This window comes from Euleptes europaea, chromosome 14 (assembly GCF_029931775.1).
Source record: "Euleptes europaea isolate rEulEur1 chromosome 14, rEulEur1.hap1, whole genome shotgun sequence".
NCBI lineage: Eukaryota > Metazoa > Chordata > Lepidosauria > Squamata > Sphaerodactylidae > Euleptes > Euleptes europaea.
Window position 1 is genome coordinate 38476805 of NC_079325.1, and position 26631 is coordinate 38503435.

The following is a 26631-nucleotide window of genomic DNA, read 5'->3' on the forward strand; positions in this document are numbered from 1 at the left end:
TGCAAGACAGATACTTGTTTTTTTTTTTTTTTAAGATAGCTGAGATTTGCAAAAGGCTGGATCTTTCACCCAGTACTCCCTTTTACACATTTTTCATGGAGTTGCAGTATACCCAAAGCCCTGCCCTAAGAAAATCCATTGTACTTAACAGAAGCCAGAGGGCCAACATTGTTAGTGTTTTGTGAGGGGTGAGGGGAAGATGCACCCATGAGCAAGGATGCATTGCCTTTTCCCCTGCATAGACCTGAATCTGGATAACAGAGATGCACCCGCACGCTCCAAGTGCAATCTGAAATTTGTTCTGGAGCAAGTGGTTCTGAGTGGTTACAGAAATACATAACGCAGTTGTAAATAAACATGGTTATTTTTCATAATAATTGGATGCTGATGCTCATTTAAAAATCCCATACATACACGCACACACATCTATTTACAGAAGAACCCATATAATTCTGGGCGCATATACAAGATCACACGCTTTATAAAAAAATTCCTGATTAACTAATTGAGAACAGCTGTCGCCCCTCCCCCACTCTACCCAGGTTCTACATTCAGTTGCAAACCTGAATTACAATCTGGATGTAACAATGACTGGAAAGAGTGCAAAGAAAGAAAACCTTACTGCCCTTCTTTACCATGTAGAAAAACACACTTTATACATGTTCAGGATTGCCCAGTACATGTTCAATGCTCCTGTGCATGTGCTCCAGGTTAATGTTGCTTTACAATGCAAAACCAGTGGAGGGGGGACAGCCTGGATGTTACTCTGGAAGGCAGGAAAGGTTATCTCATATTGACCATAGACTATTGTAATCTCCCTGTGGGGCTGCCTCTGTTGACTGTTTAGAAGCTTTAGCTTACTGTGGAAAGAGGCTAACCTCTAATGGAGGCTAACCTCTAATTAGAGGCTAACCTCTAATGGAGGCAAGTTGGTGGCCTCTGCCAGGTTTTTATTGCTATTTCACGAAGAAGAGGAACAGATTGAAAGAAACGGGTTTCCACAAAGATCTCCCAGCTGCTTTTCTTAGCTTCATGGATGCTCTGAATCCAAGTCTTACAGCACCAAATATAACTAGGAGTACTCTACCTGTACTTTTGGTCCTATGAAGTCCTTGTCCTTTAATCTGGATTAACTATCACATGTAGGGTTGCCAGTTCCCTCTTTTTCACTGGCGGGAGGGTTTGGGGGTGGAGCCTGAGGAGGGCGGGGTTTGGGGGAGGGACTTCAATGCCATAGAGTCCAGTGGGCAAAGTGGCCATTTTCTCCAGGTGAACTGATCTCTATTGGCTGGAGATCCATTGGAATAGCATATCTCCAGCTAGTACCTGGAGGTTGGCAACCCTGATCACATGTGGTTCTACACTCTCAGTCCTCCGAACCGATTAGAATTTCCTGTCATTTACACTTCACATTTGAAGTGTTCAGAGCACTTATACGTTATCTCAGTAATCCTCATAGCATTCCTTTAAGGCAGGCCAGTATTGTTTCCATATGAAGATGAGTGGTTGGGTTGAGGCGCCCTCATTTATGACTCTGTGAGTTCAACATGGTCCTTTAAAAGGATTTTTGGGGATAAAACAGCAATAATGTTTAGAATTTTTCTGTTGTATCAGTGGCATTTTCCCATGATACCTTTTGACCATGGTAGCCATAGAAGTAATCAGCCCTACACACCCTTACCTCTGGTCCTGAAGGCTGCCAAAATTTGTTAACAGGAATGTTTTCCAAAGGTGAAAATGAGCACTGCTATGCTATGATGTCAAGAAGGGAGGAGTTAATTCAAACTCTGTTCTTTGTGGAAAACATATTTTTATGTGGCACAATCATTTCGGCAGTGCACTACTCACTGGCAAGCTAGTATCTGGACAGTTATGCCCACGTGTGCTGTGCACTAATGCAACTCCCCAGTTTCTTCCCTACAGAATTTACTACAGTAAACCTAAAAGTAGCTGCTGTGCCAACGTGGTTTAACACAAGAACATAAGAAAAGCCATGCTGGAACAGACCAGGGCCCATCAAGTCCAGCAGTCTGTTCATACCGTGGCCAACCAGGTGCCTCTAGGAAGCCCACAAACAAGACGACTGCAGCAGCATCCTCTTGCCTGTATTCCAAAGCACCTAATATAATAGGCATGCTCCTCTGATCCTGGAGAGAACTGGTATGCATCATGACTAGTATCCATTTTTACTAGTAGCCATGAATATCCCTCTCCTCCATGAACATGTCAACTCCCCTCTTAAAGCCTTCCAAGTTTGCACATAGAATGTCCCTTTTAAATGGATCTTGGATAGCAAGGCTGGGATTCTGGGAGAGAAATCTGCCTGAGACCTTGGAGAACCTCTTTTAGTCACAGGTGAACAACTCTTGAGCTAGGTGTGACTTGATATAAGGCCACTCCATATAGCTTACCTTTTCAGAAGGTTGAGGGGGGAGGCAAGGCCAGGGAGAGCATAGGCACTGCATAAGAAGGAACAACTTGTTTGTCCCAATTCACCACCTGTTCTTTGCATCAAATGCTAAATTCTGATAAACTGAATAGTGTGAAATTAAATCAGGTGCTCACGTTTAGCTGTTGACTATGTCCACATTAGCAAACTAGAAACAATAAGTTAAGAGGTTTGGGGTGGTAAAAATCACTCCACAGCTTCAGGCAAATTAGGGTGGACAGGACTTTTTGTCCTCTTGATTTTCCACCTGCAGTGACAGAACCCTGAAGCAGGGAGAAGTGAAAGCTCATGCAGTGCAACAAAGAGGGTTAATTTGGATGTGAGATGCTCCAAATTCAAAATGAAAATTAGCCACAAAAGCTCACTGGGAAGACTTGAGTGCAAAGTCACTATCCTTGCAACTCTTTCCCAAGCTGCCTTGGGCATCTTTCTTCCTTCCTTCCTGGAACAGCAGCTTATTTATATAAAATGCATGAATAACCGACCACACAGGGCTATTGTGAAGCTGAATTAAGAGATCCTGCAGCCCACCTTGAGCCCAGCCCTGCGGAGGACAGGAAGGAAATCAGGCTTGTAAAAAGAACTCTTGTCTCCCTGTAGCTGCAATTAAGGACAAACAAATCTTTCCAGAGGGAGCAGGTGATGTGGTTCCCCACCCCTTACGACATGTACAAGGCAAGCTGCTGTTTTGCAGAGCTGTGGGTCAGAAAAGACATCCAGGCTACTCCTGGCAGAATTTTCAGGCCATAAGTTCAACAAATGGAAGCGGAGAACGTCCCTATTGTCCACCTTCACTTTTGTAACATTCCCTTTGTATATTTCTTTACCACTCTGGGAGAGTGGAGAGGGAGTTATCAGAAGTTCCTTTTCAATAAGGAGCGAGAAACTGAAAAACAAGGAGGGGAGCAGATACCCCTAGGCAAATGACAAAGGTAGCATTGTATGTATACAGGGGGCAGGATCATCCCAATCACAATCAGAGAGGACTCTCTCTCCGAGGTGACGGACATTGCGGTATAGATGGGCATGTTCTTTGCATGGTGTGCTATGTACAAGGACCCGTGAGTGCAGGGGGACGCGGATTCCCCTCCATAGTCCTCTTACGTGGTGTGAAAATGGGATAAGGCAGGCGTATGACATTCCATACATGCATGTATGATAAAGAGACTCTCTCCTCACTGCAAAGGATCCAAGCCTGCTTCGATGAGCGCTAATATCCTTGGCATGCTTGCTGTGCTACGTGGAGCCACCTTCTCTGTCTCAGTTGGTGTCAAAAAGAGAAATAAATGGAGGCCACCGGCTATGCAAAGTGGGGTCTGGCCACTCCAAGGCCTCATGTTCTGTAGTTCATCCCAAACTTGGGAAGTCAGCTGGCCAAGGAAGAGAAGGGGATCTACAATGGAGAGAAGAAAGCAATGCATACACCTTGGCTGGATGGCAAAGGCTTTCCTTCGGTGTATCCAGGAAGGACCCGTCAGAGTCTCCATTGGTCTATCCCTTGGTGTGTCTGCCTGGCCACAACCGGCGGTGACAGCGCCCAGATGTCACACCACGGTGCTGACCGAGGGGTCGGAGAGGTTGAGCTGCCCAGTGATGTCAGTGGGCTGATACTGCTGCAAGAGACAAACAGACAGACAAAGAGGGCGAGGGGTTAGGCAGGGCTGGGCCTGGTCACCCAGCTCAGTTGAGATGCATGCCCCTATGGGAGATCACTCAGGGATGATGCAATGGCTGTAGAGGCGACCAAAGCTTCTGCTGCTAGCCAGGAATCTCTGCAGCTCACCTCTGGTGAGGGCACTTTCTGCATCACCTGGTTGCGTTTGTCTCTGTTCCAGGGTGGAACCACAAAAGAAACTGGCTATACAAAGTGTGCAAGCCAGCTCATGGGGTCGCTTATTTTTAGGAGGCCTAGCTGGGGCTAAACAAGGAGGGTCCCCCCCACACACCACCCCATAACTTCCTTCCCTTTGCAGTACGTTTTTTGCCCCCCTCCTAGTTCCAGAGACCTGGAATTTGGATTTAGTGGCAGATGAATAAAGAAATGCACAACTCAGTTTGTTTGGTTTGTGATAAACTGAAAAGACAGTTGTTAAGGTGAAAATGCCGACATATGTCATGTGTTAGAGACAAGGCCTGTGACTGAATCTCTGCTGTCCCTGCTGGAGGGGTTGGTGCTAGCCTCTTGGGAAAGACCAATTGGTTTGCTCCGACTGGAAACAAAACCAGCTTTTAATTTTTTTCATCCTTCTCTCTGCTGAGAAACTCCTTGATGGAGTGACACTCCTCCCCAGTCCCATTCCTTTCCCTAAATGTTTGAAACCCAAGAGAATGGGTCTGTCAATTTTATTCCCCCCCCCCCAAATTCCAATCTATTAGAGTTGAACAAAGTTGCAAACAACTTTGACTCTGCCCCATAGTAACTGTTAAAGGTAAGATTGTTGAGTATTGCTTTCCTCGCCCTGTGGTTAAAGGCAGTTGAGGGTGTGTTTAAATTTGCACATCAAAGAGGGAGCATTGCAGCATTTCTGATCCCCACAGGGCAGACAGCTGGGCAGTATCATTCAACCCTAGCTGACATTCACCAATCTGTATGTCTGTCAAGGACCAGCATGTGAGAGATCACAAGAAGAATGTTCTGCAGGAAATCAATATCTTCCTGGGTGCTAATTTAATTTGCCTTTTCTGCCCTCCTGATGATTTCTTGCTATGTGGCAGAGTTTAAGGTTGTTCCGGTGCCTTTAAGCGCACTGCCAGGAGTTTGGATCTGTTTGCCCTCGGCTTGCACCGTCCCAAGCTTCCTGCCATGACAGCAGAGATATGCATCATCTCTCAGGGATTCCCCGGAGGACAGGGAGGGTTATATGACAGCATCGGCGGCCCTTTTCCACATTGCAGTGGAGAGCCGGACCCCTCCTACGATGCTCCAGTGGCCATCAAAACCAGTGACCAGTGGCAGCCCTGGAGGTACTTCCAAACTCTGTTTGTTTGTTTCCCCTATATATATATATTTGGATATTTAAAAAAAAAGCGTTCAGATCAAATTCTCCCCCACCCACAGACCTCCAGGTCCCCTCCCCACGGTCTCCAGGGCCTGCCATTCTCCCCTTCCCTTCTTCTTTTTTGTTATTTTGTTTGCTGTCCCTGCCTCAGCCCTTTTACTCCCTGCACATTGCAAAAAACCCCATAATACAGGACTTTGGATACAGGACAAAAGCGAATGAACATTCAGGACAAGAGCCCACCCTGTGCTGAGCAGCTCCTGAAGCCGGGGATTCTCTACAGGGCTTATCTGCAGCTCACGGATTCTGGGCGTGGTGACATCGCGGGGCTGTCTGTAGGGAGCAGGCGCATCAAAGGGATTGTCTATTACAGAGGCATCGGCTGCAGTTCCAGAGTTAAAGGCAAAATCGAGTTTTGCAAAGAAAGCAGGAATCTACCCTTGGCGCTGTGCCCAAAAGAACGCCATCCTGCCCGCCCAACAACAAACCTGCGGAATTTGCCCTGGAGAAGACTAAGCAACCCTTTAACATATTATTCCCCCTCCCCGCCCCCCACACACGAACATTTCACTCAGGAGATTAGCCTGCCTAACCTTTCCAGGTCCCAAGATGGCTCTATCAAACCCTCCAATTGGGCCTACTTCATAGATCTGGTGTCTGCTTTCTTGCCAGCTGATTGGGCTGCTGGTCTGTGCTGAATTTTTTGTTGATTGATGCTAACGTATGCCTTGCTAGATCAGACCTGTTTCCAAGAGAGGCCAGCCAGGTGCCATTGGAAACTCACAAGCAGGCTGTGAAGATGAGGAGTATCCCTTGTTGCTTGTCGCCCAATTAGGGATGCCAGCCTCCAGGTGGTCTCCAGACTACAGAGACCAGTTCCCCTGGAGAAAATGGATGCTTTGGAGGGTGGACTCTGTGGCATTGGAGCTCACTGAGGTCCCTGTCCTCCTCAGGCTCTGTCGCCAAATCTCCAGGACTTTCCCAGCCTGGATCTGGCAACCCTACCCCCCCCCCATCCTCACCAATGGCCAGGGGGACTTGGCAACCCTACACTCACTTCTGGTACTTGTAGGTAGGCTGTGTCTCAGCATGAAGGTTTCATTTAGCTATCCTGGCTAATAGCCATTGATAGGCCTCTCTTCCATGATGCACATATAGGGCTTTTAAAAAAATCCAACTAAGGCCCAAAGTTGACTGTGATCATTGCATAGCCAAAAGTGACACTAGTGAAACGAAGTTCCCAAGCACGTTAGGGCCTGGTCTCTTTAACTGGAGATGCCGAGGATTGAACCTGGGACCTTCTGCATGCTAAGCAGATACTCTAGCACTGCGCCACAGCCCCTCCAGACTACTGCCCCTCCAAAAGGCTGATGCCATTCTTCCTCGTCCCTTGCTGCAGTCCCAAGCCAAAATGGGCCATGGCCCTGTGGCACACTTTGGTTCCCTGATGTCACATTTGGCTGTGCAAAGACCACAGCAGAGTAAAGGAAACCCCACCCCAACTTGTGCCAGCTGGGCCTAGGTTTGGGCTAAAGTTAGTGGCTATCAATTAGGTCTTATGGTACCAAAACCTACAAGTTAATTATGCATTTTTTAAAGATACCTGTCCTAAACCTTCCTCAAATCTTCATTGGATGAATTCTAGTTCTTCTAGTATGACAAATGAGGAAGGTTCATAATTGGTTCATGGTTCATAATTGTGATGCATACCACCCAATTTATAGGCTTGGCTGGTATAATATCAGCTCTTCCGCTTTGAAACCAGCCTTTAGAAATTTGCTATGAAAAGTATTTAGGGAAACTAGTTTTGATTGCCACATTGGAAAACATTCATGTATGTAAAAGTATAAAGGAAGGATTTTGAGATTAGCAGAGAAATGGACACTTTTCACCAGCCTGCACAACATGGCCCACCAATCTATGGGATTGAAGCCCCTCCCCTCCCCAAACCCCGCCTTCCTCAGGCTCCACCCCAAAAATCTCCAGGTATTTCCCAACGTGGAGGTGGCAACCCTACGGGCTGTGTTTGGTTTGGCAGGTCATAAATTGTGCAGGCCTTTTTTTTTTTGCATTTATGGTTTCCAATGAGCTGTGTCCGTTGCCTCATGGTACTTGCTTGTTACCCTGTTTTGAATCTTATAATTTTGTAACCATGAATGCATTAATTAGTATATATAGATACTCTTTTGTATTTTATTTTTTTAATTTTTTTAATATATATTATTATTATTGTATTTGTTTGTTTTGTTTTATGTTATAAAAATTAATAAAAAAATCATAGGAAAAAAATTGTGCAGGCCTCTCTTTTGCATTTATGGTTTCCAATGAGCTGTGTCCGTTGCCTCATGGTACTTGCTTGTTACCCTGTTTATACCTTTTGCCTTCAAATACATTCTCTCCTTAGGGTTGCCAGCTCCAGGCTGGGAAATACCTGAAGATTTTTGGGGCGGAGCCTGAGGGGGCAGGTTTTGGGGAGGGGAGGGACTTCAATGCCATAGAGTCCAATTGCCAAAGCGGCCATTTTCTCCAGGGGAACTGATCTCTAGCGACTGGAGATCAGTTGTAATAGCAGGAGATCTCCAGCTAGTACCTGGAGGTTGGCTACCTTATTATCTCCTGCATAATCTCAATAAGTCTGCTAGTTTTTTTTAATCTGGCCAATGCTGGAGGGTGTGGAGATATGCTGTAGTTTGAGGACGGGGTTTCGAACAAAACTCCCACCATCCTCTCATGACTGCCAATCCCAGAGTTCTGTTGGGGAAGCCATGACAGTCAATTAGGTTTGAAACTATTTTAAATGTGAGCAGTTTAATGGGGGTCAGCCGTTTTAAGAACTGATTCTGAGGGGAAAGTTTCCTCTGAAGATTTTCCGTGCCTATTTTTGATACAGCAGGCAAAGCCTCGGGTTAAAAAAAATGTCAAAATGACCATAATATCTTGTTTGATGTTTCTCAGTATAAGTGGTTCTCCCTTTCATGATTTCCCTCATAGGATTTTCTCCCTGTTTGCTTCCAGCAATGTGAGTGTGTGTATCCAAACTCTAAACCTTTGGGATGCAAAACCCGGTGGCGATAGCTTTTTTTTTTTTTTTTATTAAGGGCAGGCTTGGGTTATCCCCTCAGAAAATGTGAAGCAGGGACAGAAATGTTAATAGACAGTTCTAAGGGGACATTTCCCCCCTTCCCTCCCCGCTGATCAGGAAGATGGTCGTTTCTGACAGAGGAACGTAGTTATGGAGAGCAGAAAATGATGTTTAATGACAAAATGAAAAATGCCTTCAGTAATAATGGCTGTTAGAATTAACATCATCTGTCACGGTTCAGTCTGATTTGACACAGGGCTGGTCAGTCAAGATAGCTGATCGCTCTTGTCTGCATTTCATCACTATACCTGAGAGCACTGGTGTTGGTATTTGAAAACATCTCTATGCGGGGGCGGGGGTGTATTAATGGGATGCAGCAGCCATGTTAAGGCATAGTGTCTCATTCGTATATTCACAAAACGGGCGAGAGGCAAATGTCTGAGGACACACTTTCTCTGAGGACTATTTCCATACTAATTTCTGATATACTGAGCATTTACCGTATGTACCACTGTTCCTTAGTAGGAGCCCCGTGGCGCAGAGGGGTAAGCTGCAGTACTGCAGTCCAAGCTCTGCTCACGACCTGAGTTCGATCCCGATGGAAGTGGGTTTCAGGTAGCCGGCTCAAGGTTGACTCAGCTTGCAGGAGGCAAAGTACCCAGCTTGCTGGAGGCAAAGTACCCAGCTTGCTGGAGGCAAAGGGAAGATGACTGGGGAAAGGCACTGGCAAACCACCCGTAAAACAAAGTCTGCCTAGTAAACGCTGGGATGTGATGTCAACCCCACAAGGGGTGTTTGCAGAAGGGACCTTTATCTTTTTTACTCCTTAGTGTTCAGAGAATATCACATATTTTAGCTTGGTAATTGCTTACTATACACTATGAGGTAGCCCAGTAGTCTAATCTCCATACTGCAGATGAAGACCGAGGCTGTGAGAAAATGAGTTTCCGAAGGGCCTGTACGGAGCGATCTTGATGGGGTTTATTCCTTAGTAAGTGTGCTTAGGATCACAGTCCTGATTGAATTTATGACTGAAGAAAACTTTTGATTATACCTTTCCAGAATAAAATTTGAGCCAGGAATTGCTGGCTCGCACTTAGTCACTATAGTTAGGGTTGCTAGGTCCCCCTTCGCCATCAGCGGGATGTTTTTGGGGCGGAGTCTGAGGAGGGTGGGGTATTGGGAGGGGAGGGACTTCAATGCCATAGAGTCCAGTGGCCAAAGCAGCCATTTTCTCCAGGTGAATTGATCTCTATTGGCTGGAGATCAGTTGTAATAGCAGGAGATCTCCAGCTAGTATCTGGAGGTTGGCAACCCTAACTATAGTTCATGTAAGGTTGGCCTGAAAATTGTTCATAAACTTTTTTTATTTCCTCCTGAAATTCTGCCATGGAACTCTAATTGCACTGATTGACATGTGTGGAGGGTTTGACTGATGAAATAGTCAAAAAATAAGGATAGATTTCCATCACTGGCTTCCGACATGAAGAACCTCTATTATGTTTTAAAGGGCTATGGTTCCTTTCAATGGGGAATAAAAATGGCTGCTCCATAGGGGAATTTAGCCAAAAAGTGGAGGTGAGTAGAAGCTATCAAGTGTTGATTTGATACATAACAGAAAAGTAGTAAGGAGGTGGTAAGAACGCTAAGTAGAACACTTTTCCACTCCTAGACATGCCCTCCATGAAGGCATAATACAGCATGAAGATTTTTCACTTCACTGAGGACCAAACTTACATATTTTACTGGAGATACCACAATTTACAATCTTGGCTTTTCAGCCACGGTTCTGTACTTTTAACTCCCATTGGTTTTTGATGGAAGTGAGAGAAGTGCCTATATCTCTCCTACTGAAATCTATGGTACTTAAAAATTCTTTACTTTGACTGGATTGTGACCAAACTGGGAACCAGATCTTATTGGATATTTGAGTTAGACAACTGTTTATCCATTTTGGTCATATGTACTGGATCTGTGCTAGATATTTACTGGCCAGCCCTGCATGCAATTACATTACATTAACATGCACTTACAGCGCATTCCTGAGCTCTAAGGGGCTTTCCGGTGCTGGGTTGGGGGAGGAGCTGCCGTTAGGCGGCCTCCTAAGCCCTTTCGGGCCGGGAATGCCTCTTTTTTATTTTTGCAAGATAAGCCACCTTTTTAGGTGGTGTATCTCCCATGCAACCCTATGAAGGGTTGCACAATTTTTTTACGCCACTGGGAGGTTTTGGCAGGGTCGAAACCTCCTTTGGGGGCAGTGTAGCCACATTGCCTCCAAAGACCGGCGCAGGCATTCCTCTCAGGAATGCACTGTAAGTTTCAAAATTCTGAAAATGGTGGTATTTGGAGTGCCTATATTCCTTGGCAACAAAAACATGCAAATTTTCAAACTTGAAAAAAGTATATTTTTGAAGCTATAATTAAAAACAAAACAAAACACACCTGATAGTGGCATGCTATTATTGATCCTTGTGGAAGCATTTTTTAAATTACTTCAATAGCTGGCTAGAATATTACTAAATTGTTAATTTAAGGAGAAATAAATGCATCTTTATGCCAATAAAGGTCTGATTTGATTTGATTTGAAATAAATGCATCAGTTGCAAAGGCTTATGTTATCATTTGCAGAACCTCATTTTTAAGTAAACAAGGCAGAGGTCTAAGAAACAGAGCTGCGGTTATCTTGTTTATTATAAATTAGTATTTATAATGAGTACTGGTATTTACTTACACTAGCGCTAGCTGACTTGGTTATAGGCAGGGCTGTGTATGTGGCATGGGAGCACAGAAAAAGCATAGGCATGGAATTCAGTTTCCTAAGAATCTCAGCTAAGAAAGGATCTAGCTCTCATGGTTAAGAAAGTATACCCGAATCTGTGGGCAATGCTGCTAAAAGCCAAACAGGTGGCTTAATAAGATACCCAGTTTTCAGGTGTAGAGCCTGAGAGCCATCCTCATAACTTATGCCAGAACCTAAGCCAAATAAGGAAAATTCAGGCAAATGTGCTTAGTTTGTCTTGTAATGAAGAGTATGTATAACCAAGCTGTTGAGGCAAAGGTACTCTTGTCCACTACTTCCGCTCCTTGGTGTGATGAGTTTGTTGTTGTATGGATTGAAAGAAGAGGGAAGATCTCCGGTTGGTGGCTATTGCCCACAGGTGTTGAAAGGCGGAAACAGATGGAGGACCCTAGCCAGGCCTCCTCAAGACTCCTGTCAATCCTAGCACTATACTAAAATACAGTCTAACTGAGATTCCCTTTTATTGAAACCAGCCAAAATGATACAAATGTGTGTAAGCTTTTGAGTTCACCAGAACTCTTCATCAAGCTAAAATAAATTTTAAAAATAATAAAGAGGTGCCAATGAGAAGAGGTCTCTTCTTTTGAAATTTAAATTAATTGCTTTTAGGTAATTTTGGTAGGTCCTAATTAAAGGAATTACATGGATTATGTTTGTATTTTTGTATTTTGCTTTACCAATATGGCGGCAAACAACCTTTTTGACTTAAATAGTCATAGTATCTCTGGGAAACTATAATACTGTTGTGGGAAAGGATAGAAATCTCTACTAGAGAAGTTTTCAACATGTACCAAACAGTGTTTCCCAGGATTATTTGAAAGCAGCTATTAGAGTTAACCAATCATATAAATCTGTAGTGTAGATATGACCTTAGCAATGACCATCAGTCATCTGGTCCTATCGCCTGCTCAAAGGCAGAGCTAGCCTGCCAGCGGCTAGCCTCTGCAACTCTGCGACTAGCCTCTGCAACCCAGAACACAGTTAATGCTATTGGTAGAAAGTGAGTCCTCCATAGAGATCTGTCTGCAGTGCAGTTTTCTTCGGTAGCATGTATGGGTGAGCTAAGCCAAAATGTATGTGGAACAGGGAAAGTATAACAAAACCATGAGCCATTAGCCAATTTGACCTGTGATAAAAGAATTATCATCTGATGAGTGGTTCATTAAAAAGAACAGACACAGCTGCAGATCATCTAAGATGTAGACACCAGTAATAATCTTGTTGACTATTATATTTGATCTGCAGGGACTCAGTTTGAGGAACTCCACTGCTAAATTGTGATAGTCTCTTAGCTTTCGCTAAGAGCTAGTTCAGTGCATGAAGGACACACACCATTAAGGTACATCTAGTCAAAAGACTTGAGATCTGTGATCAGATCCCCACATGTCTTTAATTGTATTGAAAGACAGCTGTTTTGATGATTTGGAATGAGGCTGTGAAGATGGGGGTGGGGTTAACCATGGTTAGACCCCCCCCCACCTGCACTGGCATTAGCCCTAGTATGAAAAAACTCAGAGACTTTAAAGATTCTATGCACAGTATTGATCAACCAAGTGGAAGCCTGTAGGTTAAATCCAGCTTTCTAAAAGATGCAGATTGGTGTGGTGGCTGATTGTGATTACTTGATGAGAGAAATGCTCTGTCTGTGTTCAGAAGTACTCTCTACATTCTTATTTTCATGTTCCATAACTAATCCCCACTGCAGCAGCTAAACTACATATACAGGAAGTGGGGCGCAGTTTGACCCTCCCTTCTGTACCCCTGGGCCGGGGGATGGTGTTCTCTTGCCAACCACACACTTGTGTTTCTAACACTTTCCTGATCCACCCTAATCCAGGGCCAAACAATAGAAAAAAAACCTCCCCCTAAAGAAAATGGAAAAAGTGTAAAAATAAAAAAAAATTAAAGCTCGCAGCAGGAAGCAGTTTTATGAGCCAACTTCTTGTGCTGCATAGCGCAAAACATAAATTATGTTTCCTGCTTTCCAAACGTTTTAACGTGCAAAGGGGCGTCCATCAGAGTTCATGCAAACAGGGAGGCGCCCCAACCTTGATCGAGTTGTGCGTGCAACCCTCCTCCTCTCCATTGGAGGGGGACGTTTGAAAGCAAGAAGCTTGTAGCAAGCGGGAGTTTCGACACCACCTCTCGCCTCGCGGGAGACATTTTGTGCCAACGCGGAATTGTGATTTCGTTTCAAATCGGGTTGGCTTTCTTTTCTTTTTCTTGTTTGGCTTGGCTTCATTTTGTTTTTCGTTTGAAAACATTTTTTGCTTTTCAAAACTCCTCCTCTCCAAATCATCGTTGCCTCACCCTGCACTGCTCTGACTGTAAATATCGTAAGCCGAGACAGACGTCAGTTGCGCATACAGACCAGATTCTGAAGGTTCTGACCTGTCACTTAAACTTTTTCAATCACAAACAAAAATCACAGGTAGAGAATGTGATAAACGTATGACCCAGAGTGAGGTGAGACAGTGCCTGAATTACTGGGGCAAGAATTGGGGGTGGGGGTGGGAGAAAGTGGGGGAAGGGGGGGTCAGTGACTGCTTTAGTCATACAATGACAAACAGGTACAAGAACATTCAAAAACAGGAAAAAATACATCTCTGTTTTTCTTTGTTTTTCTTTTTTTTTAAAAAAAGAAGTCAACACCAGTAAGGTGAGGAAAATGTAAACCATATTTCCAAATAAAACGAAGTTATCCAGTCCAAAAAACAAAACAAAAAAAGAATCAAGAACAAGAAACTCACTGCAGTAATCTCCAAACTCTTCACAGGACACTACAAAGCAACCAAGACCTTCCTTGCCCTCCAGGACTTTGGAATCTTTCGAGGGACACGGGAATGACTGACTGACTGACCGACTGACTGACTGACCGACTCTTGACGGACATGAGGCTATGGTAGGTTACACTGGCAGCTTCGGGATGGGTGTGTGGTTGTTGATGGGATGACAGAAGAGAAAGAGAGAGCAAGAGAGAGAGAAAGAGAGAGAGAAAGAGAGAGGGCATAATTGGTCTTCTTCCTCTTACCGTGTCTTTGGAGGACCTACGTCTCTTGAAGCTGGAGGCCAGGGTAGAGGTGAAGGACCTAAAAGTGGCTTTCTTTTTAGGGTCTGGTTCTGCTCTACCACTTTTTCTATCCTAAAATGAATATGTATATAAGCGATTAGATCTCCAGTGGGTGGTTGGGACCTCTACACCTAGATGAACACTGCCCCACGTCACGATCCTTGGTTTTTCTCTGCTTTTTTTTCCTTTTCTTAAATTGTGGTCAAGCCAATGACTGAGATGTTTTATGGCTGTCAGTCCCAAACATACAGGGCCCTAAAACTTAGTTCTGGTCTTACACAAGGGTTGACATGTTCTCTATGGTCTAAATTGGAATGGCTTTGAGATTTGAAGGAAACAAACCCCTTGAGGGCAGGGAGGGGACAAGCAGCTGAATTTCTGCTGGGTTTAAAGTTGAGGCAGTGGGAGCTAGCTAGCTTGGCTTCCCCATGAGAACCATGCATGATTCCATGGCTCAAACCAATGGCCTCTTTGGTCCCTAAGAGGAAAAACCCCTTTCTGCCAAAGCTGATCTGACTAGAGAGAGAGGTGAGACACTTTTCACCTACCACTAAATAAAAATGCTCGGGGCCTTTTCTGAAGGTGAATCCTACGGCCACAAGAGAGAGAGAGGACTGCATTGAAAGAGAAGGTCATTGTATGTTAAAAAAAAGGTATTCCAAAAATTTCAATGACGCTTGGCGCAAAGCTGAACTGGTTTTTCCAAAGTAAAAACAAAAAAAACAAAAACAATAATTTGAAATTAAAATCTCTTAAACAAGGAAAATAAAGGGAAAAAGCAAAGCGTTAAGGCTTTGGATGATGTTAGAGATGGTAGGAACTCAAAGGAACGGAACTCAAAAGAATATAGCTGTCGGTGGTAAGCCGTCAGACCTGGTCGACACGTAGGGCTTTCTTGTTTTCACGTTGGGGAGGGGAACCCAGCCAATCACAGCAAGACAAGTCTTGGGGGAGGCGTGTCTTGTTTTTAACCTTTTTGTGAGTGGAGAGGGTGTAACCAGGTCTGGCTGCACCAGCACATGGTGGGGGTGACCAAAAATGTATCCCACTGGTGCACGAAGCATGCGCGGGGGATACATTTCCTCCTCCTTTTCAGTTTCCTCAATTTTTTTGCGCGCATGCATAGAAAAGAAAAGAAAAGATAGCAAGAGAATGGGATGGGATGACATTTTTTGGGTGCCTTTCCATGGCATCGCCGAAAATAGCCATGGCAAAACTGTGATTCCCCCAGGAAACAAAAAAACCCCGTTATAGATATATATATATAGATATAGATATATTTGTTTTTTGTTTTTTTTTCTTGAACAAAGAAATCTTTCCACTTGCCTACCTTCTAGCAATGTACCAGATACTAGTGGTCTGAGGGATCCTCCTGTGAAAAAGTCTTACATTGTCAAACGGATCTCTTTAGCGTATTTCTGTTTATATAACCCACGGGGTGGCATGCTTGGCTGACAGCCCCAAAGATTCTTTTCCCCCAATGACCCAGGGCAGGATTTTTTCTAGAAAGTTGGCAAGTGAAAAATGGCAGTGACTAATGTGCTCTGGTTCCCTGTGGACTTAGCCCCTTGACTGCTGCTGACTTGGCCAGAAAAGGGGGGGCAGGGTAAGAGAAAGACAGGGGAGGGAGAATAAGAAATGGCTTGTTGGACATTATAATGGTGTACAGCTTGTGGTTTTCCTAACAGAGAAGCCTATGCCACCTCATCTTTCTTCCTCACTCTCTGCTTCAGTGGCATGATTCTGCTCCCATGGCCCATGGGTGCTGTTATTTTAAAAATTCCCTTGAGAAGGTGTCTGACCCTAACATTTTTGCATCCACTGTATAACGAGCTTTGACATGCTATATAATAAAGGTAATTATTCTTGACTGCTTGGTTTGTGCAAAGCTGTCAGGGGATCTATCTGGCCTGTCCTGGTGATTAAATTATTTTCTTTATTTCATTTTCTTTTTTAAAAAGAAAACGATCCAGGGACTCAGACCTGCCTTGGAATAATTGATCCAGAATCTCTGTGCTATAATCCAGGATGGGGTGGTCCAGATAGGACTGCATTTTCTCATCAGAGTGAGAAAGGCACCCTGCACGTACTCAGAGGTACCCCAAAATCTGAACTATCAGGATTGAAGAGATTCATTTAAGAGATTCATGGATGAGGCTTGGCACTGAAAACAAGTCTGGAGCTAATCTCTGGCTAAAAATTAAGCTCTGTACAGGCCACAGAAAGAGGCTACCTGAAACAATGTCAGCTCTGCTGACCAGCTGTGGTCCCTCAGGATCCCCAAGGATAGGTATGGGGATGGATTAATTACATACAGCTGGTACCCCCTTCTGTGGTCTCAATTCTACAACTGAACTTGCCCAAACTAAACAGCAACTGGTGTCTAACAGGAGCCAGCCATTCACCCAAAATTTAAGCGCTTCTGCTTGCAATCCTTTCTTCCAGCAGCAGGTGGTGCTAAAGGCTGAGCACTTAATGGAGCGGCTACCTTGGGCTCAGCACACTCCAAGTAAATTTCCCAAAGTAATTTCCCATTTAATCTGGGAAACCAGAGAACCTATTAGGATGGCTTCAGCTGGGTGCATAGTGGGGTGGCAGTTGCTATGCTAAAGGTCATTGGAATATTTTATTTTGCCAGATAATCAGAAGGGGAGCTGGAGCAAGGCAGGGTAGCCAAAATTGTTCCTCCTGACAAGTGTAGCCAAATACCAGATTTACAATGTAATGGCTTTCCAAAGGACCAGAAGCTTGAACTGGCCAAAAAAATAAAAGAAAAAAGGAGCCACCTCTGGAAGAGCAGCAGTTGGCCAAGTGCAAGGGGGAGAGGGAGGAAAGGGGGTTGTCTGGCTAAGTGGGGCCTACCTTAGCAGGACAGGGGATTTGAAGATGCACAACTCACCTTCCAAGTGCTGCATGGGGTTGCATGCTAATGCTTAGCGGAGCATCAGGCTCCAGGTCACCTTTCAGTGGTACACCTGCAAGGAGGAGCTGGGGCTGGTCTGGGCTGGGCAGGGGGCGGCAGGGGGAGTCTGTCCCTGTGCTATTCCCACATAGCACTGTAGTCACTGGTTGGGTGAAGTGATGGGAAACACAAAAAACCGCACCTGTTTTGGAGGTTGTGCTCTAAAAACGGTCTGTCCTACCTGCAGGTTTTTCCTCCACACATTAACGGCTGCAAACGCCAGTTGCATCTGCTTCCTCCGGGCGTCTTTATGCCTTTTGTAAGCTATTTCTATGAATATTAAAAATATCCCGGCCACAATACCTCCAGCCACCAGCATGAATACACCTGAAAGAAGTAGGAAAGTTACCCCCAGGAGAGAGGAAGACACAGCACTGTAATACCCTCCCTCCTTCCCCATCTTCCCCTTGATACAGCAACGGTGAAAACCAAAAATGTGGCTTAATTACAAGTGGGGGGCAGTTTTGAAAGCACTCTCTCATTGCAGTCTACCTTTCTGCTATCCTGGTGCAAGCTCTGAAACATTGGTTTTGGTACAGTTTAGTTATGAACCAGGGCAAAACTGGCTGTAGATGGTGCCTATTGGCCAATAACGGTAACCTCACCAATACATCTCCTCCTCCCAAATTCCTGGAGCGGTTTTTAATAACAGCAAGGCCATCTATTGGACCAGTACACGCTTTGTGCTGGTCCCAAAATGAATTGCTTCCCACACTCCAACTTGTATCAGTGCTATTGTTACAGCATAGTGTATGATGGAGCCATTCTTTTTTAAAATCTCCCTGCATATAGAAAATTAGTATGTTAGGGATAGGCTTCTCACTGACGTGCTCATTTTCTGTCTCCCGGTAACTTTTTTCATAAGAGAGTGTTCACACATGCAAGTCTTCCTCGGCAACCTAAAGTGAATTCTCCAGAAATAGTTTTACCGCATGATGACTGGCTCTGAGACTCACATTGCACATTTTGAGTCAATGCATGTGTGCCACCAACAGATAGGTCTTGTGCCTCTCCCCAGTAATATGTAGCTGACAAAACAGCATAATGTGATAGCATGATAATATTTCCTGCCCCTCTAGCAGCAGCCAAAGAAATGGGACAGGAGTTAGGGATACGTGGATTTTTTTTCAACTACATATTACTGCAGAGATGGGGGGGGGCATGGATTTGGAGTGACTGTGCATCTACCCAGAAGGTGTATTTAGATAGGTTCCCATAAGGAGAAGGTGCGGGACGTGGAGGGAGTGAAAAACCCCTTCACAGCTTTCTGTTGCCCCATGGAAACACCCTTTTTGAAAGTTCAGGGAAGGCCAGAGGGAGGTGAAGAGATCAGAGGACTGGTGAGAATGGAACAAACCTGCCATGTTCTCAAAGGTGAGCGTTGCTGGGGCATTGCTTCGGGAATCACACTCCTGATACCTCACCCAAGTCTTGTCAAGCTCTTCCATGAAGCCATTCTCATGGAGGCTGGAGACATAAGAAGAGAGTAAAGCAGTCACTGGGGTAGGTTTCCCAGCAGAGGCAAGAACTGGTGAGGATATAGGAGAGGTATGTATTGATTTGGTATGTACTGTATTGCCTAGTCCAGGTTTCCCAGACTTCTTGTAGTTAAGCAAGGTAAGGCACAATTAGTTTCGAATATAAAATTCAAGGTATGCTTCAAGTTTGCATCGAAAAAGTTTTACCTTTTAGAGTATGGCAGAATAATTACCTGCTCTGAGAGGAGTGTCATCCCCTGACTTTCTGCATAAGTCACTGATCTGGGTATACCTCTCAAATGAAAGGATGTGAGCCTAAAGCAGTGACTCGTGCAGAGACGAAACGGGCAGTCACCTCTAGAAGTAAGTAATTCTGCTACATCTCTTGCCTCTACACCTCTCTTGGCTCTTGGGCTTTTAAAAGATGAAATATAAGAGGAATCCCTCCGTCTCCTTCCTCACAACATATTGATCACCCCATGCAAGCTACGTAGGATTCAGCATTCCCACTTGGAGATGGTACAGACTTGAGGATGGCCAGGGAGACGTTCTGCTTCCAAGGGCTGTCCTTGCGCATCCCGATGCCAAAGCCAGAGCGGAAGAACAGCTCCCCCGTCGTCACCAGGTCACACTTCTGCGAGGCTTCAAATTCTAGCACAGCCGAATCCCAGATGAATGCATGGAGCTTGCTGTGGGAGAAGGCAATTGTCAAGTTCAACTATGCAAGAGATGAGCTTATAAATGCCTTACATGTCTCAATAAGCACCTCTCCTCTAGACACCCTGTGATGCTGATGTGAAGTACAGAACTGTGCCTTACAGCTGGACTACTGTAATGTGCTCTTTGTGGGGCTACCGTTGAAGGTATCTTGGAAATTACTTCTTCTGCAGAATACAGTATCCCATGTTCTAGCTGGCGCTGGACAATATGCACATATAATGTGATTTTACAATAGCTACACAGGTGCTAATTTGTTTTGGGGCTGAATTCAAGGTGCTAGTTTTAACCTTTAAAAACAAGCTTGGGTCTCATATACAGGCATACCTTGTAGATATTGCAGATTCGGTTCCAATAAAGTGAATGTTGCAATAAAGCAAGTCACACATATTTTTTGGTTTCCCAGTGCATATATAAGTTACGTTTACACTGTTCTGTAGTCTATCAACTGTGAAATAGAATTATGTCTAAAAAAACCCAATGTACATACCTTAATTAAAAATACTTTATTGCTAAAAATGTGACACAGAGACATAGGCCAAAAATCCCTTAACCCACTTTATTCCTCATTTCAGCCAGGATCAAATTTACCCCGGCTGGGGGGGAAACTGTACGCATTACCTTGAAAAGCAGGTATGAAACTGTGCCAATCGATCCATGTAAACAGAAAGTGCGAGAGACATGAAGTTCCTGTTTAGTTTGGCACACACCCCATGCAACGGGGAATAAAGTGGGTTAAGGGACCATGCGTTTTTGGCCATAATTGAGTACATGTTGTTGGGAAAAGGATGTTGATAGACTTGATCAACGCAAGGTTGCCACAAACCTTCAATTTGTAAAAAAAAAATGCAATATCTGCAAAGTGCAATATAAAGTGGTATGCCTGTACTTGAAGGAAGTCAGTCTCTCTCTCTCTCACTCTCCTCACTCAGCAACTTTATTCAGCCCTGCAATTGTTACTGGAGGTCCCCGCTATCAGGAGGTTTGGTTTTCTATCAAGAATGGCTTAAAAAAGGAGAGGTATAAAGCTGCTTATTTGATTACACTCTGAAAACTCTTCTGATTACTAAATTTTGTGGCTTGCCACAATACTTTCAGGCGAACAGATTTCTGTATCTGGAGTTTTAGTGTGATATTGCTTTATTGTTTTTTATTGTGGTGGTTAAATGATCATTGGAAGCTGCTTCAAGTGCAGTTAGACACAACACGGAGATTAAAAATAATACATAATTAATTTGCAGAACCTGTAGACACCGGATTGGATGGAGTGACAGCTACTAGCTTAGATGGCTTTAAAAGGAGATTAGACAAATTCATGACGGAGGAGGGTTTAGCACAAGAGCATGTGCTTTGAATGCAGCTCTCCAGTATCTGCAATTAAAAGACCTCAGTAGCATGTGTTGGGAAAGAACATCCGTGGTTTGAGTCACAAAAGAGCTACTGGCAATCAAATTAGACAATGCTGAGCTAGAAGGACTAATGATATTACAACAGGTTCATACCGACACACACACACACATATAGTGCACGTGCATTATGTACAGAAGATCCCAGGTTCATCTTCAGTTAAAGGACATAGCAAGTGTTGGGCCCCCAGAGACCCACTGCCAGTGAAGTGGAGAGAATACTGAGCTAGATGGACCAGTGGAATAACCGTGCATTCCTGAGCCTGGGGGCCGAATCTTGTTAGGAGATTCGTAAGTGCGTCTAATCACGGCACAAGATGCACTTACACTGGTGGCGAGAGCAGTTCCATCAGCGCCTGAGCACCGTAGATCTGCATGTCGCTCCTCCGCCGGCGCAGTCTCCCCGTGGTGCAGATCATGGCGGAGACTTGTGGAGCTGGCATGTGGGGGCGTTCCCAGGGTGGGCCAGGGGGAGGAGCCGCCGGTAGGTGGCTTCCTTTCCCCTTTCGCCCCGTAACGCCGGCGTTGAGAACAGTTCTCTATGGGGCGAAAAGGCTCCATTTAATAAAAAAAAGCCCCGAAAAGGCTTTTTTTGTTTCTCGGTGTAGGTGGAACTGCTTAGGAGGCGGCTCGACTGCATCTTCTCCCCGCCGTTCCCCTACGCCGATTCTCAGGAATGCACGGTAAGACAGCTTCATATGTTTATAAGTAAATAGCCGATCGTTTTTGCTCAACTTGTTCCCCAGATCTCTGGCTCCATTACTTACTTATCCCTGACGGCCTGGATGGCTTCAGCAGCACTCTCATAATTATGTTTCTCCATGTGGCGGTACATGGTGCTCAGCTCGACCTGACGGCGGAAGTAAATGTCCACCGAACTTTGCTTGACTGTAGCATATATGAACTTATCCGAGGGGTTTCGCAGCTGGAAAACAGTAAAATGGGACTTAGAAATTTTGAGGGCTACAGTAAGGAAAGAAGTAAAAACAGAAGGAGTTTCTCTTGAATTGGATCGGATGTTTAAGTTGTCTGTTTTTCGTAGCGTTTTTTTTTTTTTAACCAATTATGGATTCTGTTGCATTTGGGTTATCACCAGAAAACAGCATAAACAGCTTAGGTCTGTGGATTCATATTTAGCACTACTGCTATTAAAATGTTTTAACAAGACTCAAGAACTTGTCTGCTCTACAAACATATATATTTTGAACCAGTTTAGCTGTCATGGCTTCCCCCACCCCATATATTTGGAATTATATTTGGGAGAAGATACTGTGTTTGAGATTATTAGGCAAGCCACACAGAATAATAGTTCAAACGGTTCCTTTGGGTGAAGGAATGGTTATTGAACAGGAACTGTACAGTAGTTACACCCAAAAATATCCCTTCGTTCAAAGTCTAAAACCAGTGTGCAAAAACCTCAGAAATTTGGTTTGTATTTTCCAGTTTTTCTGAGTGGGTAACCATTTTGTTTCAGCTGTTTTGTGTTTTTGAAGAACAGTACAGTTATGAAACAGCTCTGTATGACAGATACTTAGTTTTGGCTAAAGGGATCTAAATTTTGATTCCTCACATTCACTACGTAACTCTTAAACAAAGTTAAATTGAGGTTATACAGGACTGGGGCCCTTCCTGAGGTTATACAGGACTGGGTTATACAGGACTGGGGCCCTTTCTTGTCTAGTGCCTTTCACACACTCATCAGCTCCAACTTTTATATAACAGAAGAGCCCACACTACAAATTTGTTTCTGGTTACATTGATTTATACATTTCATGGCCAAGTCCTGGCATTGACAGGTTCTGAGGCTAAGTTTCAACTGGGACTTTAATGTAAGTGTTCTTGACTGCCATGCAACATGAACACAAGGAGCGGAACAAGATTGCTCCTAGCCCACACCGATAATGTACAGCATGCTGCTTCTTATGCAAAACAACTCCCATATGCCTGCTAAAATCCCAAGCAGTGTCACTATTACCCTGGGATCATTGATGCCTGTGATTCGTTCCTCAGGTCTGTCCAACACCAGGAAGGCAGCCAGGTTGGCAGTATATGAGGCCACAATAATCATAGCAAATCCAGCCCATACCATTCCAAGAATTCGAGCTGAGAAACTCCGGGGAGCACCTGATAGGGAAGGGATAACAGGGAGTCAGGAAGCACAGGAGATCCATAAATAGCAACATTGGGCTTATTTAAAACTTCTGATCAGGTCCATATCTATCGCAGGAGGATAGCGAAGACAGGTCTTGACACATTTTCTTTGGATCTAGAAGCCAGCCTAAAAATTTAGGAGCCAGACTCATTTTTTCAGCCATCAGGGTTTTGTATTTTACTGACCAAATGTCATAATTATTGCTACCTCAAAACCTAACTTCTTCACATTTTCATAATATCATTACAGCTATGACAAAAAATATTGCAGTATATATATAAATATAGGGGTAAATCACTGCAACCAAAAGCTAACCTCTAACCTAACTTCTTAATTGCATCATCTAACTGAATATTGGAACCAGAATAGAAAGCAACCAGTTAAGAAATTAATTAATCCACCACCACTGAATTGCGTAAAATGCAGTTAACATATAAACAAGCAATGAAAAGAATTTCGTGCACATTATTTTTACATCAGACAACAAAACATTCTGCTGGGAAATCATAAATAAGCTTTGGATTGGATTCAGTTAGCTTTTTCACTCAATCCCAGCCAATTTCCCATCTTATCATGGCAGTATATATCAGGCCACAATAATCATAGCAAATCTAGCCCACACCATTCCAAGAATTCGAGCTGAGAAACTCCGGGGAACACCTAATAGGGAAGGGATAAGAGGAAGTCAGGAAGCACAGGAGATCCATAAATAACCACATTGGACTTATTTAAAACTTCCGATCCGTGTGACTTTTGCCCATGCAGGTCCTATAGGGTTGCCAACTCTAGATCGAGAAATTCCTGGGGATTTGGGGCGGAACCTGGAGAGGGCAGGGTTTTGGGTGGGGAGGGAACTTGGCAGGGGATAATGTCATATAGTCCTCCCTGTAAAGCAGCCATTTTCTCCTGGGGAACTGATATCTATAGTTTGGAGACCATTTGCAATCCCGGAACGTTTCCAGGCTCTATCTGGAGATTGGCAACCCTACATGATCCCAAACATAGTCTTTTGTTGTTCGTATGGGACCCCTCTTTCCTTTTTCACCAGTGAAGGCACTGGTTGGATCCAACCCTTTGTACTTGCACAGAGAACTGCAGAGAGAAGGTACAGTAAAATAATAGCTGAAAATACTAGGCATCACTATAAAATTTCTAGGTGTCATGGCAACCTGGTGCCTGGGATTTGTGGAGCCTTAAGTTAAAGGTACAGTGGGGTAGGGGTTGGGTGTTGCATCATGTCAGTGCAAAACAACCCAAATACAAATAGCTTAAAAAGTTAAGATTAAATAAAAAACGGATGAACATTGGTAGCAGTCCATAAACAAATGGGTAATTTAGAATCCCAAAACCTTGGAGAAATTCAGACAGGGAGCATTTAGTACGCATCACCAACGCCTTCACCAGTTCACTGTGCAAAATGCCTGCTGCCTTACAGTAGCCCCTATCAAATAATGGCTCTTGAATACAAGAGGCATTGTGCAACCACCCAGTCAACTCAGAATGTCATCTGAAGAGTAAGCCCTTTCTAGCCCCACTCATCAGACACAGCACGCAGGGAGTTTGCTGCAACGAACAGCTATAGAGCACTTGCCTTCAACTTCCTGAAAAAAAGAGCCCTGCTGTAATTACCGGTTGTCCATGAGACTGCAGAAGTGAGAGGAGGGACACTCTGGCCTCTGCCGCTGGTCAGAGGACCAAGGACCACTGAGAAGTTCCACCTCTTTCCTCCCAAGATGAACACCAGGAAAGAAAGATCAGTTATGCCCTGATATAAATGCTGACACTAATGGGCTGGTCTCCTTCCATTCCCCTTCCACTGTACGCTTTGCCTTTTTAGTTTGTAATCCTAACATTGCGGCCTCGGTTCCCTAGGCAAGGTGAGCCTTTTTGGGAGACCGTTGTCTGCAAAGCAGGATATGAATATCACCAGTCAGCTCTCCTTCTCACAGCCCTCATTCTCACCTACTTTGAGCTTACCTTCTCCGATGCCAGAGTTCAGGAGGACTCCCCAGGAGAACCACATAGCAGAAGAGAGTGTCAGGGCATCCTCTTCTTCTTCCTCGCTGTTCACTTTAAACCGGCCAAACGGGCTGCAAGAGAGAGACACTGGACCAGTTGCCCAATTCTTGCTCTTAGCTCCTTTCTGGAGTAACTGTTAAAAGGACTCTGCATGTGTCCTATGACTCCGCGCAAGCATAAAATCTGGCCTAGGTTGCACAACAGGAATTTGAACTGCGATTTCCTGGATCAAAACCCAACAGTGGCTGCTTTTTAAACTCTTCTTCCTATCCCCCTCCCCATCCAAGACCTACTTATTTCACTGCCCCTTCACTCAGATACTCTCGTATACAAGTTCCCTTGTGCATGCCTTGGAACAATGCAAAGCTTTCCTTACTCCAGTTGCATTCATTTCATTAAGGCTTGGGCAGGGGAACCCCTCAATGAACTATGTAGAACCCAGATCAAACAGTGTTGGTGTGTGCACGTGTATAAAAGGGATGCCTGCTGAAGACATTCATGAAACTACCCGGTGTCTCCAGCTACAGCAACTATTAATGGTTGCCGTCCATACCCCATTCATACACGATAAAGGGTGGTTACCTGAAGCGGTCAAGGAGATACAACATCACTGCTACCACATGCACCGAAAGCCCCACCAAAAGCCACAAAGTGCTCTGGAATGGTTGCATGAATGAGTCCAGTGTGCTGCGGGGAATTTCCTGGAACACAGAGGCAGAGAAGGGAATAACAGTCACAGGGTGGGAGAAGTCTGGGTACAAACACATCTGGAGTGGTCTCTATGGCACGGATTTGTAAGATTTGGAGGCTTTTCTCCCCAAAATGTAAGCACATTTACATGCATATATGAAAAATATCATTCCAGCTCTAGTCCTGATACCAGCCAAGAGACACGGTGTTAGAAGACCACTGAGAACAAAGTTGACACTAAGGGTGGTATGTATCCATCAAGAACAGACTGGAAAGTTAAAATGGCCCAGAAACAAGCCAAGTGGCCACTATGATGCTGGCAGTGTTTCAGGGGCTACTCAGCTCTAACACAGCCAGTGACAATAATAAGTACACTCCTTCTGTCTGGGATGGACATCCTCTTCCACCGAACGAGCAGTTTTGGGAGGGATGCACATGGAGCGGTGAGGGAGGTAGGGGACACCCGCCTAGCCAGCCAGATCAGCCAAATCAACCCTGACAATGAATGGGGTGACAGATATCGCAACCAGATTGCCACTGGGTACCGTATTTTTCGCTCCATAAGACGCACTTTTTTCCTCCTCAAAAGTGAGGGGAAATGTCGGTGCGTCTTATGGAGTGAATGTGCGTCTTATGGACCCTAGCCCAGTCCATAAGACGCACATTCTAGCTTGGAAGGAAGGCGGGCGGGTGCACAGAGTCAGCTGGGCGCCAGAACAACGCGAGCGGGCGTTCCCCGCCCCGACGGCCAGCTGGGAGGCGGGCGGGCCCGCTCTGAGCGCCCCCGCCTCCCAGCTGGCCGTCGGG

General features: G+C 44.7%; 1 protein-coding gene across 19 annotated transcripts in view; it reads right to left on the reverse strand.

Annotated features, from left to right (window-relative positions):
• Positions 1-3459: 3459 nt before the first annotated feature.
• The window catches only part of GRIN1 (glutamate ionotropic receptor NMDA type subunit 1), a 56689-nt gene continuing 33517 nt past the window's right edge, over positions 3460-26631 (reverse strand). For 2 of the 19 annotated variants that reach the window (XM_056860985.1, XM_056860983.1), the window contains 10 exons: positions 25717-25835; positions 25093-25205; positions 22939-23087; positions 21731-21888; positions 19368-19529; positions 18720-18829; positions 17544-17689; positions 14949-15014; positions 14362-14472; positions 3460-4062 (listed from right to left, as the gene is read on the reverse strand). In XM_056860985.1, the coding sequence (XP_056716963.1) occupies positions 3994-4062; positions 14362-14472; positions 14949-15014; positions 17544-17689; positions 18720-18829; positions 19368-19529; positions 21731-21888; positions 22939-23087; positions 25093-25205; positions 25717-25835 (1203 nt within the window). In that variant the 3' untranslated portion in view covers positions 3460-3993. The other 17 variants (XM_056860990.1, XM_056860987.1, XM_056860997.1 and 14 more) reach the window with 15 other exon arrangements.